The 16,031-nt window shown below is 40.3% G+C and overlaps 1 protein-coding gene across 1 annotated transcript in view; it reads right to left on the bottom strand.

The window, feature by feature from the left end:
* The window catches only part of SUCLG2 (succinate-CoA ligase GDP-forming subunit beta), a 198,961-nt gene that overhangs the window by 15,415 nt on the left and 167,515 nt on the right, over positions 1–16,031 (bottom strand). Inside the window, exon 10 of the mRNA XM_069968783.1 lies at positions 2,127–2,247. Within this exon, the coding sequence (XP_069824884.1) occupies positions 2,127–2,247 (121 nt within the window). The remainder of the gene's footprint in view (positions 1–2,126; positions 2,248–16,031) is intronic.

The raw sequence follows: 16,031 nt of genomic DNA, 5'->3' as shown, positions 1-16,031 counted from the left end.
TATTCTATTAATAAATAATAATATATATAAAAAAAATCTTTATAAAATGGCAAAAGTAACTTGGTAAGCAACATTAACAAAAGGGCAGAATGAATGTATATGCTAAACCAATGGGCAAAAGCTATTCATTAGACAAATTATAATTTTTATTTTTAATGACACTATATTTATATGATACTAATGGGAACATTTACAGCCTATTGGCAATTACTCAAACCAACTGACACCTCCAGTGACACATGCCATTTATACATCTACAGATGTTTTTGGCCCCCAACTGTAAGGCATGTGTAATTGGAATGTGGGCACATTCGGTCGTCCCGCACTCCAATTTAACATTGGCCACAGTATAAAGTATGGCCGGGAGCCGTACTTTACACTGTGAGCACAGCCCATTTGCGACAACCGCTGTTTAATGAACTGCGGCCGTAGAAAATCGACATGTCAAGTATTTCCGGCGGCCGCAAAGAACAATGGCTGTAGTGAATATAGTGTATATACGCTAAGGCCGTTGTTGCATACACTTTAATGTAGTCGCATGTTGTTTATTGCAAAAATAGTGGGTGAACGTGGCTTAAAGGTGCGTTAACAAATTGAACTTAATATGTATGCTTATGCGAACGTGGAGGAAGGAGGAAACACTGACCAAAAGACCAAACTAAATAATTGCAAGAAAAAAATTATGCAAACATATGACTCACATCCAATGTTTCTCCACCTCACCCCCAACTCACACGCACTGTTATACCACCTCACCCCCAACTCACATGCAATGTTCCTTCACCTCACCCCAATGTATGTTTCGTGCCACTTTCACCTGAGGAAGTTTCCAGGCTTGCAGAGCAGTGTTAGAAGGGAACACAATCCAAGGAAGACTTTATTACTAATCTCTCAAGTCTGAATTCCCTTTAAACAAGACAATTTCACTACTGTCATAGATGCTCTCCTCCAGAACCCCAGGCAACTGTATGACTTAACTCCCTACTACAATCCCCAATGTCCCCTCCCACATCTTTCATCTCACCTAAGGACTTTGCTACATACAGTATATCCCACAAAAGAGCAACAACATCAAAGAAAGCTTCAAGCCAAAGCGTTCACAACCCATCTCCATCATTCTCATCTCACAACATGCTTCACACTGCTCTCCAAATTACAACTCAGTATCTGGGTATCTGACCCCTTTCCATTCTACCTTCAACCTTAGTACTGTCTTTTTCCCAGCCCTGACCTATCTATTCAATCTATGACTAACCACTTCTTTTTTAAAACTATACAATCTCTTACCTAACCTTAAGAAATGAAACTATGCTTTAACTTATCCTTTTTGTTTAGCTTTTGACTCTTCTTACTTGTCCCATTTACCTTAAAATGCTTGAACATCATGTGTACATTAACTCAACTTTTTGACCGTCTGTATTCTGGCTTTTGCCTCCACCACTCCATTGACCCTGCCTTAACCAGGGTCACTAAGATCTGCAACAGTGACTGCTGAAGCCTCACGACAAGTGTGTGGTTCCTACACACACTGGAACTAATACCCCAACATATCAAACTCATCCTCTCCATTTAAAAACAGACAGGGTCCTCTATCCTTCTGAACCAGTCTGTCACTCACTTAATTCTCGTTCACTGTAACTATTATTTTTTTATTTGTCTTATGTACTGAAACCCTTCTTTTTTACGTACAACACCCTGGAATTAATGTCTCTTTAAAATAATATGTACTAATATTATTTTCAACTGCTAGGACTTTAAGTCCTTAAAGGGGTTGTCTTATTATGCATTCAGCCCTTAAGAACTGCTGACATACAGTGGATCCTGTATTACTTGGCCAGTCATACACCTGAATGCACAAAATTTAAAAGAGGTTGTCCCTGCAATCAACATTTCTCATTCATCCACCGGGTAGGTCATACATGTCTGATTGCTAAAGGGCCCTACCACTTTTTACTTAAATTGTGGTCTAGAGTCCCTATGCCTTCTCACCGTATAATGGGAAAGCCCTTTTAAATCAAAATCAGGTGACCCATGACACATGGCTACAGAGTATATAGCACAGGGGCCAAAAGAACTTATTTTGATCAAACAACTTATGTATTTATTATACTGAATACTGAAATTACCTTCAAGTCTGACCACCAGAGGCACTTTGAGTTCCAGCTCCCGGCAGGCCTTTGTTATTCCATTGGCAATGATGGCACAGTTTACTATTCCTCCAAAAATGTTTATAAGAATTGCTTCGACCTGAAAAAAAAAAAAGGACTGAAATTATAATTTGTCTTTCTAACCCAACAAAGTTCTTAACAAAAATGGTATGTAACAACACTATGAGGGTGTGTCAGAAATATGTGGTAGTCATTGCCAGTAATGCTGAAAGCTTAGAGATAGTAGCAGCATTTTGAAAATATACTGGAGACAAGATTGCGGGGCCCCATAAGTGGTGGGAGCCCTGGGTCAATGGTAGTATTTGCTTAGGTTTGCCAAAACCATTATCGAGCTTCATGCATGGTCCTACCTGGAGAACCTCACAGGTTAAATAGATTTTATCTAATTCCCTTTGATTCTCCACCCTGGAACCCAAAAGAATTAGACAAGGTTCTAGCACAGTTTAGGACAATAAAGCTTTGTTGAAAGGGGAAAGGCATTCTATTTAAATGTAACCTCCCCCCCCCCCCCAAACCTTGGACAGGGCAGTGGTGCCTAGTTTTTTTCTAATGTACGAGGGACCATGCACAACTATTTTAAGATCTTCCAGTTATTACAATAGACCATTCTGCTGCAAACAATGGGCACAAGCACCCTTTTTATTATTATTATTAGTTAAGGTTCTAATATAGACCCCATCAGTGTTAAGCTGACTTGACAAATTGTTCAGGTTTGGCAACGTTCTTCAAGAACGCTCAGCATTTGACTCCCGATGTCTGGAGAAGTTGGATGCTGTCCTAGGGAGTCAAATGCTTGGTGCCCGGGTTTAGGGAATGTTGGCGAACCCACACAGTTTGGTAAGTCCACTCAACACTAGCCACCATCAGTGATAAGTGAACTTCAATACAAGTCACCTAATCAGAATCTCAGACAGCTATTTGTATAGTCTAAAAAATACTAGTTCTGCTTTGCAAATGCTCGAATTGCCTGGAAAAGTAATGCCAGATTTTTTCAGCTGCTGCTGCTTGAGATCTTGATTTGTACTTCAAATTCACTCATTTCTAGTCACTGCCGTACAGATTAAACATTTCTGTCAGGTCCTATCAGTAGTAGAGAGACCAAAGAGGAATGGGTGTAACAAGGTAAGTAGTCAAGGTGCCAGTTGCCCACCAATGTTCTGCTACATACACCGCATCGCTACATCTGTATCAATTAACTGGAGTCAAATAGTAGTTTTCTTTTCCTGTATTAGAACATGGCTGCTGTGTTATGAAGATCAAATTTTTCCTGCAGCATTTTGTACAGAAAGTTGGAAAAAAAGAAAATTAATAAAATTTGAAATAAAACAAAAACAACAACAAAGCATTTTTTAACTGTGTATAAAGACGCCCAAGATCTCAGAATGATCAAACAAGTGATTAATACAGCTTCTTTGAGTTTATGTGTGATGCTAGGAAAACATCACCGCCACAAAAGAACATTTAATCAACATCTGAGAAGGGACGTGTTTTGTCTTAGTGAACATGAAAGTTGTCACCTCCTCCCTTATCTGTTCTGTGTGTTCATCAAGGGATTTCAGGGAGAGATACTGTTTTTTTTTTTTTTTCTTTTCCAATGAACGTGCCTGGTTGTAAGTGCAGATGATTTATAGACGCATACTGATGATATTCATGGAAGGAGAAAATTTAATGGTCACCTATTGTTTTTCTAAAAAGGCAAAATCTGTTGAAAATAAAATAAAATAACTCTCCTCAGGGGACCCTAATAACCATGGACACAATACCAGTGATAGGCTAAGAATATCCAAAAACCTCTCTAACAGAAGAGACGTCTGATGTTGTACTGTTGGTAGAGAATTTATAGTAAGAATGGATTCAGAAAAATTTGTCTAGGAAAAAAATAGCAAAAATGTAATGCCTATTGCATGGAACAGTCTGGTTTGACACCTAGGATGGTATCTAATGTATACAGCCCCCAGAGCATCCCACTGGACTGTTCCATGCAATCAGAACCACAATCCAATCCGGCAGTAAGCAGAGACAGGCTCCCTTTTTACAATGAAACATGATTTATTCTGAAATGCTTGCTGAAAATGGGGGCCAAGTCACCTGTCCGCAGTGGCTTCTCCATGCTTGGCTTGACTGATATATATCTATATGTCTATCAATCAAGGTCAGAAGGAAGAAGTTAGTTCCAAACACCTGTTCTTGCTGATTTCCATCAGCCATTACTTACGATATGACCTAATATTAGTTATTACTGTAGAGCCATGAGCCCTAATGCTTTGCGCATACACTGTGAGCAGCAGCTATTGCAATGCCAGGGCTGATGGGTAGGCGATAAAGAGGACCCCGCCCTCACACCCACCAACATTTCACATCATCACAGTCATCATTGTGGTAGTAAAGAACTTAATAAGTGGAGCTCAGAGTTTGCTCTAATCCCAGCAGCGGAGTCCTCCAGCAGGTCTTCCCTAACATGTGGGTCTGAAAGCTGCAAATGAGCTTAGATGCAGTTTTTATATTTGATGACTTCACGTCCAGCTTTATTTACAGGAAAAAAAAAATAAAAAAATCTGTGTAATTAGAGGATAACAGGATTTAATCAATAGCTATGCGAGTCAGGTGAAGAATTCAATCCAAGGTTTTATCGTAATCTTACAAACCAAAGCCGGGTGGAGAGTTAACCCTTGGTCTGCCACTGTTTATAGGTGATAATATTTCTGCCTCCCTATCCTCTATTCTACTCGTCTCACTGAATCCTTGTCAATCCACCACGAGTGACAACGTTTTCTGACATTCGTAATTTTTATTTTTAGCAGGAGCAAATTTGTGGCTGGGAAAAAAAATATATATATATAAGAAAATAAGCGCACGCAGCATTTCACAGATGGTAAGAATTTTGAGAGCACAGCATAAAAGCTGATTTTATTAAAAGTTCATTCCAAAATACTAAAAACTCCAAGCTCTGAACGTAACCTCGTGTAATAGACACATAAAACACGCCATCTTTATGTAAACTACGGGCTGTTTGCATTTATGGCCCAGCATTGCTCTGAACGCTGTTAGTCAGGGTCAATTGAAGAGGCAGACATTTTATCTGCGCTGTAAATAAGCTGGTAGAATGGAGTTCTTTAAGCTAATTAACTATGTTATGTTTAGACTGGGCACGCCATGGGGCTGGTGCAAACTGAACACACGGAAGGACTACAGGGAAGCAACCCTGAGGTGCCTACTATCCTGGAAGGTCAAGTAAGCTATCCTCATGCATTGGTGTCTCTGGTATATACAAATATCCTATATGGGCTGAGCCCAGAAGTATTTGGACTATCACGATTTTCATGTGTGCCCTAACAGAGGAAACAATGGCAGTATACTGCTATACATTAGTACGCTAAAATACTGTACAAACAATTGAAGATGCACTAGTAAAAGTACTAAAACATTAAATTGGTATTGCTGTAATTGTACAGATTTTCAAAATAAAATTCACGTCTTTGGTTAGGTTTTTTTTTTTAATAAATAGAGCCATATACTCATTAATGTTTTACCAATGTATTTCTTTTTTTTTTTTATTGTACATTTTTTTGTACATTATTCTGGGGTAATATGCCGTAACTTTTATAAGAGTCTTCTAGGCATGCTCTGTGACATGTGCAGAGGTCATTGTCCAGGAAGAGGGAGGAGTACAGCATTGATCATCAATTGTCGTGAAAGGTCTAACATTTTATTTATATACCTGTGTCACCCTAAAATGTACCTTGCAACCAGACCGCTGACCCGATCGGCAGTAAATTCCACTCAGCAGCTGGAAGCTCTATGGAGATGACTGCACAGAGATGAAAATGCACAGTCCAATTGGGATTGCATGCATTACTGTCTCAGCGTCGTTCTCTCCAGGAATACCATTACCGGACAGGAAGTGTCAGACTATTTTAGGCTTAGTGGACAGGATAAAAACTGAATGATTTTATGATTTATTTACTTTTTTCACATATGAATTAGGGGGAAAAAAATACCAAATAAGAAGTTCAAGATAAAAACAATTTAAGAGAAGATGAATTCCACAAAAGGCAAATTTCTACTGACTTCTATAAGGAGAAATAATATGTGGATATAATATTGTGACTCTTAGAGCTTTGCCCTTATAGTACATACACATACTTAATAGCACAGGTTGTTTTAGATTATGGTTGTGCTTGAGCTACAAATGCTGAAGATGAATGCACAACTGAGATCTATGGCACAGGTCCGATGGGTTTCATCATTAGCCTGGCAATTACGTCTTCTTGCCAGATTCATGACCACCGCACTCTGTGGGCAGATGTATGTATTGTGCAGTCTTTTACAAGAGGATATTGATGAATCGCACAACATCCAGGAAGTCCATTTAGATAGCTCCATTATTCCATCACATCTTGCAGTGTAAGGAGTTTCTTGGTTTTTTGCTACAATTTCACGTGCTATTAAAATGCTGCCATATTCATTATTTAATGGAATCCCATTAATTTCAACAGTAAAAAACTCCAGGGCGAGCCTGCAATAATTGCTTGCGTAGTGAACATTCTTGCAATCAGAGCGATTACATATGAAAAATGAGGGAGAAAAAGAAAAGAAAGAAATTGGTTCACAGATCAGACCATACAGTTTTAATATACAGAAAAGAAAAAGCCTTTGGGGTACAATTGGGGAATCTGCTAATAAGAAAACTCATCTCCTCCATTATAATACTTTTAATATGGATGAGAAAAATATGCCAATACACACTTGTGGCAGTTCGGGAAAATTGGAAGTGGCTAGAACTGGTACCCTGAAGACGTCAGAGAAAGTTTCCAATATGTGAAAAAAACCAACTGATTTTCAAGTTAAATTTGCTACCATTGCAAAGCAAATCGGTGGAAGGGAGCAGTCTGCAGCTGTCTGTGTATGTAAATTAAGAGTTCACTACACGTTCAACAAACTTTGTGAGTAAACATAAGAAACTTTGTAATATATCTTTGTAGAAAAAAATGCCTGTTCTTCACTTAGACCTCTTTTCTCCTCCCCCCCCCTTCCTTCTAAACTAATAATTTAAGACAAAAAAAAAGGAGAGAAAGACACTGAGGTGCTGCAGTCGCTTGTAGTGTTATAGAGCACTCCACCTATACTGCTCTGTAATGTCCTCTGTGCTGCTGCTTCTTTTGGTGTACTATAGAGCAGTGCTTCTCAAAGTGTAAGGGTCCATTTACACAGAAGGATTATCTGACAGATTATCTGTCAAAGATTTGAAGCCAAAGCCAGGAATGGATTTAAAAAGAGGAGAAATCTCAGTCTTTTCTTTATGACCTCATCTCTGTTTATAGTCTGTTTCTGGATTTGGCTTCAAATCTGTCAGATAATCTTTCTGTGTAAATGGACTCTAAGTCAGGTGCCACCATTGAGACACCGCCTTGCTGCTGGACAGGCAATTTTTACAAGGGAGACTATAAGCTCCGTTCCAGCAATGTGATTTAACAATATTGACTCATTGTGTGCTTATTTCAATATTAAACAGAGTTTAGGAGAAAAGAAGGTAGACTGAGTAATATTTTACATTTTTTGGAGCTTTAGCACAGATAGTCAGGCCTCTACACAAACAATATACTCCCAACTCCTCAGGCTAAACACCTGAGGACAAATTCCCCCTTTAACGGGACCCAACTAAAATATTAACTTTTAATCTTGTATACGAATAAAAACTGTGTATCAACCGGTAGAAAAAAAGTATTGTAAAAACACAACAGTCGAACTGCTACCAAATAAACCATATGCAGTAGAACCAAACCAGGTCTATATCACTGAATAAGGTGGAGCAGTGTGCTGTTGCTAATTAAAAATCTGCCTATAGCCCCTTCAACATGTTTCGCTGCGTCTGCAGCATCCTCAGGAAGCATTGTGACCCCCTGCTGCAACTGGAGGGTCAAGTATATTTTGTTGGATTTGCACACAGCCAACGAACGGAATCTGTCAGCTAAAGAGGATGTAACATCAGGTACATCCTCTTTAATATGATCCACCGATAGAACGGCGCAGTTTTTTGAACTGCAGCCCGGTTCCAGTGTACCTCACCGTTCTAGCCACAAGTACCGGGCCAGGGCTGAAGCACTGGAGGGCGTGCGGCCAGCCCCCAGTGGGAGGGAATTCCCTCCCCTCTATGACGTTGCTGCATTAGAATCAATAGAGCCAAGTCATAGAGGGGCGAGGGTTTCCACTCACTGGGCGCGGGCCGGACGCCTTCAGTGCTTCAGCCCCTGCCCGGTACCCGTGGATAGAATGTCGCCGTACACGGGAACCGTACCGCAGTTCAAAAAACGGACCGGGGCACCAGCTTCCCCGTGACGGAACCCTTATATCGATGGGTGATATTAAAGAGGATGTACCCGATGGTACATCCTCTTTAAGCTATGTGGCTGTCACTGAGGGCAGCAAAGTTTCACAATATTAGGCAGGTGGTAGTATTTTAAGACTGATCAGTAATAATCTATAGAGCCTATAAAAGTGGGCTGCGAGTTACAGGAGTCGCCTTCTTGATTTTTTATATTGTCCAATCTGTACATTGTGTTTAGTGTCACTTTAAACATTACTTAGACTCTTCATATCGTTCATATTACGTATCAGACGAACAAGAGCAGCAGCTCGATTTCAAATAAAAGTAACATTAGCTGCAGTTTCCTCTTTAGGACGTATACTGCGAATTCAGAATTCACTAAAAAGGTCATCAAATGTAATGCCAAGGGAGAAGGTGCTGGCAGACCTCCAGCATTATCTATTTAGAAGCCAGAGGTGAGAAAGATCTGATTAGATCACCCGCAGGACATTGTGAATCTATGTTCTCCTCTTCTCTCTTTCCTTCTCGTGCTGGGCCAACAATGGCTTCCAGCTTCAAAGTGAGGAAGTGTGTAATAAAAGCGCATCCGCGACAGTGATTTCTCAGCCCTATAATAAGTGGTAACGCATCGCCGCGCCGTTTGAAGTTTTGTCTCAGCAGCTCTGGATCTTGAGATGGATTGCAGCGTTCTATCATCATTAGCTGGAGAATTAAAACCAGAGGAACCGTCAATGTCTTCTTCCCTCGCAGCACATTTATAAATCTATAAAGAGGACGTCTAAATGTCTGCGCCTCCAATGTGCGAGTCTACTGGGTATCCTCTACATCCTGCCCATCGACACAAAGGTTAAACAGAACGACTGGGACCTTTCTCTTGTACTGAAGCAGATGAATCCATAAAACTTTATGGTGTCAGGCGCTGTGCAGCAGAATAAACTCTCCTCCGTCCGCCAAACAAGCCAGTGCCGCTGTTGTGTTGCAGTGGAGCAGGATTACCCCTGACCTCAGCTGAAGACTCAGATATTAAATGCAGATGGCTGATAGCAATTTTATATAAGAAAATTAAAGAAAGAAAAAAAAAAGTTAAAGTTGACTTATATAAAGACGGACAGAACAGAAAGCGCAAAAAAAATTGGTTTGTAATTTATTTAGAGAGATATTCCCATCACCTTATGACTGGTTAGGATCCTGAGAATGAAGAAGCTTCTACATCTGTGACACTGGGGAGGAACCTTAAAAGGGGTTATCTAAAGAAAATCTTATTCTTTCAAGTAAACTGATTGAAGAAAGATATATAGATTTGTAATTTAATTCTATTTAAAAATCTCCAGTCTTCCCATACTTATAAGCTACTTTATGTCCTGCAGGAAATATTGTTTTCTTTTACTCTTACACAGTGCTCTCTGCTGACATCTCTATCAGAGACAGAAACTGTCCAGAGCAGGAGAGGTTTTCTATGGGGATTTGCTACTGCACTGGACAGTTCCTGTTTCAGACAGAGGTGGCAGCAGAGAGGACTGTCAGACTGAAGAGAAAACAGCATTTCCAGCAGGACATATAGCAGCTGATAAGTATGGGAAGACTTGAGATTTTTAAAAAGATGTAAATTCCAAATCTATATACCTTTCTGACACCAACAATTTATAAGAAAAAGATTTTCCCTGGATAACCCCTTTAACCATGTGTGTCATGTGTACATGACATAATTCTACAATATCCATATGTCATGACACAGGATTACATTACGGACTGTTAAACAGTTAACGAATTGCGGATAAACTGATGTAGGAGACAGAATATTCCAAAGAGAAGCCAGAGGCCGAATCTATCAGTTCTGCATTTCATTGCACAGTTCCACACACTCTGCCTGCGCTGCATAAAATCAATGCATCATTATTAGGTTTTTTAGCAAAAGGCTTGCATACAGACAGAGGCTGGATTCACACGCTGTAACTGTGCGGCTGTATTTTTTATGCGGCTGTAAATGTGCGGGTGAAACTCCGGCCGTGGGAAAAAATAGACATGCGGCTCAAAACATACGGTCATTTACTTGGAAATCTGGTTCAACTAAAAATATCAAATAAAATGTTAAGAAAGTGATGGAAACACCTCTGGATGCATCTGGGAAAGCAGGGAAACAGTTTACATGAATCGCTATTACCGGGATTTGCGATCCTCTGCACTATAGCCGATGTCTCTCATGGTTAATATATTGAATTAATAAAACACATTTTCTGTCTAATAAAGTCCCTTTTATTGTTCAATAATTAAATGTAAACGATTCCATCATTTTGCAATTAAATATACTGTTAAAATAAATATATATATAAATAAATGTATATTTATATATATATTTATTTTTTTACAGTATATTTAATTGCACAATGATGGATTCGTTAGAATTAAATTATTGACCAATGAAACTGAATTTATTTAAACGAAAATGTGTTTTCTTAATTAAATATTAATTAGTACAGGAAACTCCATAAGCCGGTAATTCATATGCCGGCAAAAGAGCTTTCTGTACTAATCATCACTTAACTTTAATGAAAACATCAAATGTTTCTTCTAATTATGTTATGACAATAGCATTATTAGAAGAAACATTTAGAATTATATGTGCGCTCAGCTGATTGGCTGATCGGCTGAGCGCACATATAATTAGCGGGTCCGCAGCACAGTGACTTCATTGTGCTGCGGACCAGCGAAGAGGACGCATCGGGGTGAGTATAGAGCTCTCCACCCCCTCCCCAGCACTGCACCCCTCCCAGCAAGGAAGGGGGGTCACTTAACCCCTTCCTTGCTGGGATGGGTGCAGTCTGACATCAGTCTGGCCCCCAGGGGGTTAAGGGGGATGCAATACATCCTCCCTTAACCCCTTGGGGGCCAGACTGTAAGCAGCGATCTGTAAAGATGCTGCATACTGTAAGGTGCACAACACCGCTCACAATGATGGGTGTTGTGCTCCTGTTTGTGTGTTTTTGTGTGTTTCTCCCTTTTTGTTTTTCAGATATCGGTATCCTGGGGATTACGTCGGATTCCATGGACTACGTCGATGACCAGCGTTTTTTTTAATGTTTTTTTTAATAAAATGGTCAATGAGGGGTGTGGGGGTGTTTTTATTTGAATAAAAAAATTTGTATATTTCAGTCAGTATTGTGGTCCTCATATTGCAACCAAAACCAGGAGTGGATTAAAAACACAGAAAGGCTCTGTTCACACAATGTTGAAATTGAGTGGATGGCCGCCATTTAATGGCAAATATTTGCTGTTATTTTAAAACAACGGCTGTTACATTGAAATAATGGCCGTTATTTACTGTTATATGGCGGCCATCCACTCAATTTCAACATTGTGTGAACAGATCATTTCTGTGTTTTTAATCCACTCCTGGTTTTGGTTGCAATATGAGGACCACAATACTGACTGAAATATATGTAGTGTGAACCCAGCCTTACAGTGCACATAAGGATAGAAATGAGCTTTAAAAGGCAAATGAGTATGTAACAGGCAGTTCTGTTGTACTAGCATTATAATCGTGAACCAGGAAGTTCAGGATGAACAGAGGAAATCTGCAGTGCATGAAATTTGGGAAGATAGAGAAGAAAAGACCCTATGGAAAATGTAGGCACCCTGTATGTACAACGTATAACAACGTATCTGATGCACTGATGGCTTTGGTAATATCAAGCCTGATAGAGTCAATGAATAAAATCTCCAGCCAATTGGAATGGGTGTAACTCTATGCGCTCCGCCAAATCTCATAGCGGCAGCAATACATTACCTTAATCCTATTCATTAAAGCAGTGCTTACGCCTACATCTTTACTGGATTGTCCTAATACTTAAAATACAGTGCAGGTCAGACAGATAAGCGCCATGGTACTCGGTGACAGCCCCTGAGATTGTACTGCAGGATTAATGTATTTTTCCACTGTCAGCATCAGATTTTCTGATTAAAAGGAGGGGAGAGAAAAAGCAAAAGGAACGTCTGGCTGTCGCCTATATTTTACAGCTATTCATATCTCCAGCAAGCAGCCATGTATTGTCCTGAGGATTTGTTCATTTGGCGGCCAGCAGATGTCTCTGAGCGCAAGACTCTGAAAAGGAATGGACAAGACAGGAAGAAGCTCGGAAGGATCCTCAACGCTTTATGATTTCAGTGATTCCTTCAAAGAACAGCAGCCAGTGCTGAAGTATATGATGAATTACAGTAAAGCTCCACGGTTAGAACCACGCTGCAGAACGTATAAGAGAACTGCATGGATAGAAACTTCAGAATATGCTGCTATTGTAGGGAACATTCAGGGCTGACCTGCTCTTATTTATAGCTGCCTATTGATGGGGCTGTCTTACTGTGACATCCCACATCTATGTGCCTAACCAGGATCCCAGAGACGGTGGTCCCCTGCAAACAGCACCTTGCTATGGTGGCCCTGCTATTCCACGTGGACGGGGGGGGGGGTGGGGGGGGGGAGGAATTCATTTACTAATTTATACAGAACAGGCATATCACACAGTACAATGTGGAGTATTATATCTATCTCTGTCTCCATCTGGGCTAATAAACTAAACTTAGCTTGTTTACAGAGGGTAGAAGAAAACTAACACAAACACGGGAAGAAAATACTAACTCTATGCAGACGACTTCTTTGGTCAGATTTGCATTCAGGAAATAGTGCTGACCACTGAGTGCCTGACATATAAGACTACAGCTTTCTATAAGGACTCCAAACCTCAGGTCACATAAGGAATTAGAGGGGTGGAGTGTACAGTAATGAGTATCTGATGGTTTGGAGGACCAGACACCTGCACATAATACACATAACAGCCTGCTGATTTCAGTGTATCACTTCATTTCCCCTCTGGGGGCGCTGCAGGGAAACCTTGCTAACAGATCTCTACACAGCTGATCTCTGGAGGTCCCAGCAGAGGTACAGGCTGTGATCAGCTTATTCTTGGGGGATCTAACAATAAGGCACTGACCCCCTAGAAGGAAATTTGCATGGACCTAGTTTAGAACTTGCTATTATGTGCCTATAGCACACAGAGCGCTAAGGTACGTTTCCTACCTTCATTCTTAATGTCATTTTCAGGAGTATTAGGTTATTTTATATGCTAATTTTGGTGCACTGGGGGCGGGGCTACCACCCTTTGAACACCAATCAGCCCTGGCTGCTAGCCCCTCCTAATGAATATTAGCAGAGCACCACTCCAATATTCATTGGCAGGGGCAGATCAGTGCACTGATGGCTGTAGCCCCGCTCTTAGTGTGCCAAAATGCCTCATTAGCATATAAGATAACCTAAAATAGCACTGAGGATGAAGGTAGGAACTTACCTATATCCTTAGCAACCGGTAGGCTTTACGGACATATCGGTGGGTTAGATGCTTCTGACCTGCTGATTAGTTACCCTATAAATACTATGAATTATTCTCAGCAAGACTCCAACAGATGCTGATAAACTAAACAGAGTCTAGTCCCGGGGTTAAACAGCCAAATCCTAATGAAGTAAATAACAGTCACTGATGCTACAAACTATAATTCACAATCCAAAGCAGTAAAAAATGACTCAAAATATGTGAACTGAAAACACCCGATACTAAACAGTGCAATAAATAACCACCGGACAGATTGCAGCTAATAATAGAAACCATTCTGACGTTCCTGGGTGGCTGAACATTTGTTGTATTTACCAAGACATCAACATAAAACCGCCACTAGGGGGCAGTAAGAGCCAGTCAGGAAAGGCTTTGTTATTGTCTTTTGTTGTGTTTTTTTTATTTTCGCTATCCAAAAATACAACCTCTGTGTGGTCTCTTTCTTTTTTTCTACTAAAAGCATGAACCTTGGCGATATACATTTGAAATTCTGAATACAAACTGCAAATGTTTGTGCCAATAACCAACAGGTAATATTAAAATGACTCCAATCTGTTTACCTAATATTGTCACTAAACCATGTAAATCCAGATACAGCGGTAAGACGAAGCGAAAATCTGATATGGTTGAGGGCCCAGTAGACCCTTTAATAAAGTCAATCAAGGAGTGGGGGGTATACGGAGTTGTTCTGCAGATGTGTAAGTGATAATGAACCCCCAAGTACCTCACCTCATTGTGTTTAGGAATGTGAGAGAAGGGGGACTACAGGTGATACTGTAATGTGCCTCTATAGAAGTGCTGAGCAGACATCTAAAAGTTATTATGCAGTATGCGATGAACACCTGCATATACTGCTCATATAAGAAGCCATAATCTCACAGCACCTGTACTCAGGGGGTCATAAATTGTATGGTTTGTGCTATAAAGCCCTATAAAATGGAGGTATGAGAAATATATTTTTACTTGTATGCCGATAAAATTGTACATGTGCACATTTTCTTGTAGGGGGTTCTAAGAACTGACAACTATAGCTGCTTGACCACATCCAGGGGCTCATTACCATGGCAGAAAATGTGTAAAATGTGGCTTTAAAGGTGTTATCTTATACGTTAAGTATGCAAAAGTGGGGCTGTGCTGCAGTACCCGACATAACCCATAGACATCTGTGGCGCTGTTTCCGGAAAAGAAATAGCACTATATCTTGTCTGTGCCATCATACATGGGAAAGAGGAGCAATGCAATGCTTGGATAAGTACTGTCTTTTCCCACAAAACCAAATATCAATCTGCTCCACTTACCTGCTCTATAAAATGCTGCCCAAAGAGCAAACACCACGATCAATGTAATGTTTTAATTTTTTTTTTAAGCAAATCTTTCATCCCCTGGACACCTACCAAGCTGGCAGCATCGCTGGGTAGATACAAAACATAGCATATAGGACATCTATGATGTTCATCTAAAACACCTTCAGTTAGGCCATGAATAATGTCCCGGAGGCATGGCCTATTGTTCTCTGCATCCTAGCACTGCTATGTGCTTTATGCACAGTACCTTTCGCTGGTTGTGTGAGAGGGCAGGCATACAGCACAGCGAGGCCTAGCTGTGCTAGTGTCCAGGGAACCCTAGGCCCTGCCTCCTTGACACTCATTATTGCTCAAATAAATGTGTTTTCTGATGAAAGTAAAAGCACAGACAACAAAGATATGTTCTGAATGCTTTTATTGATATCCATTCAGTGATGCTGCCAGCTTGTAGGTCATCGGGGAGTGATAGATTTGTCACATTGATCATGCTGTCCAATCTGCGGGCATAGAGCAGGAGAAGTGGAGCAGACTGATATTTAGTTTTGTAGGAAAAGAGTAGCACTTGGATTTTTATTCTTTGAAATTCTTGTTCATTCTGGCCTTAGGGCCCTATTCCACCAGACTATTATCGTTCAGATTATCGTTAAATCGTTCGACTCTAAACGATAATCGTTCTGTTGAAATGTAGTAAACGATTAACGACCGAACGAGAAATCGTTGATCGCTTTATAAGACCTAGACCTATTTTTATCGTTGCTCATTCGCAAAACGTTCGCAAATCGTTCGCATTGAATAAGACATCGCTCGGTCATTTGCAATAGATACGAACGCAATAGCCAATAAATAGCGAAGA

The sequence above is a fragment of the Dendropsophus ebraccatus genome, chromosome 4 (genome assembly GCF_027789765.1).
Source record: "Dendropsophus ebraccatus isolate aDenEbr1 chromosome 4, aDenEbr1.pat, whole genome shotgun sequence".
NCBI classification, from domain to species: Eukaryota; Metazoa; Chordata; class Amphibia; order Anura; family Hylidae; genus Dendropsophus; species Dendropsophus ebraccatus.
Note: the sequence above shows the minus strand (reverse complement) of the source record. Positions and strands in the feature narration are given on the sequence as shown.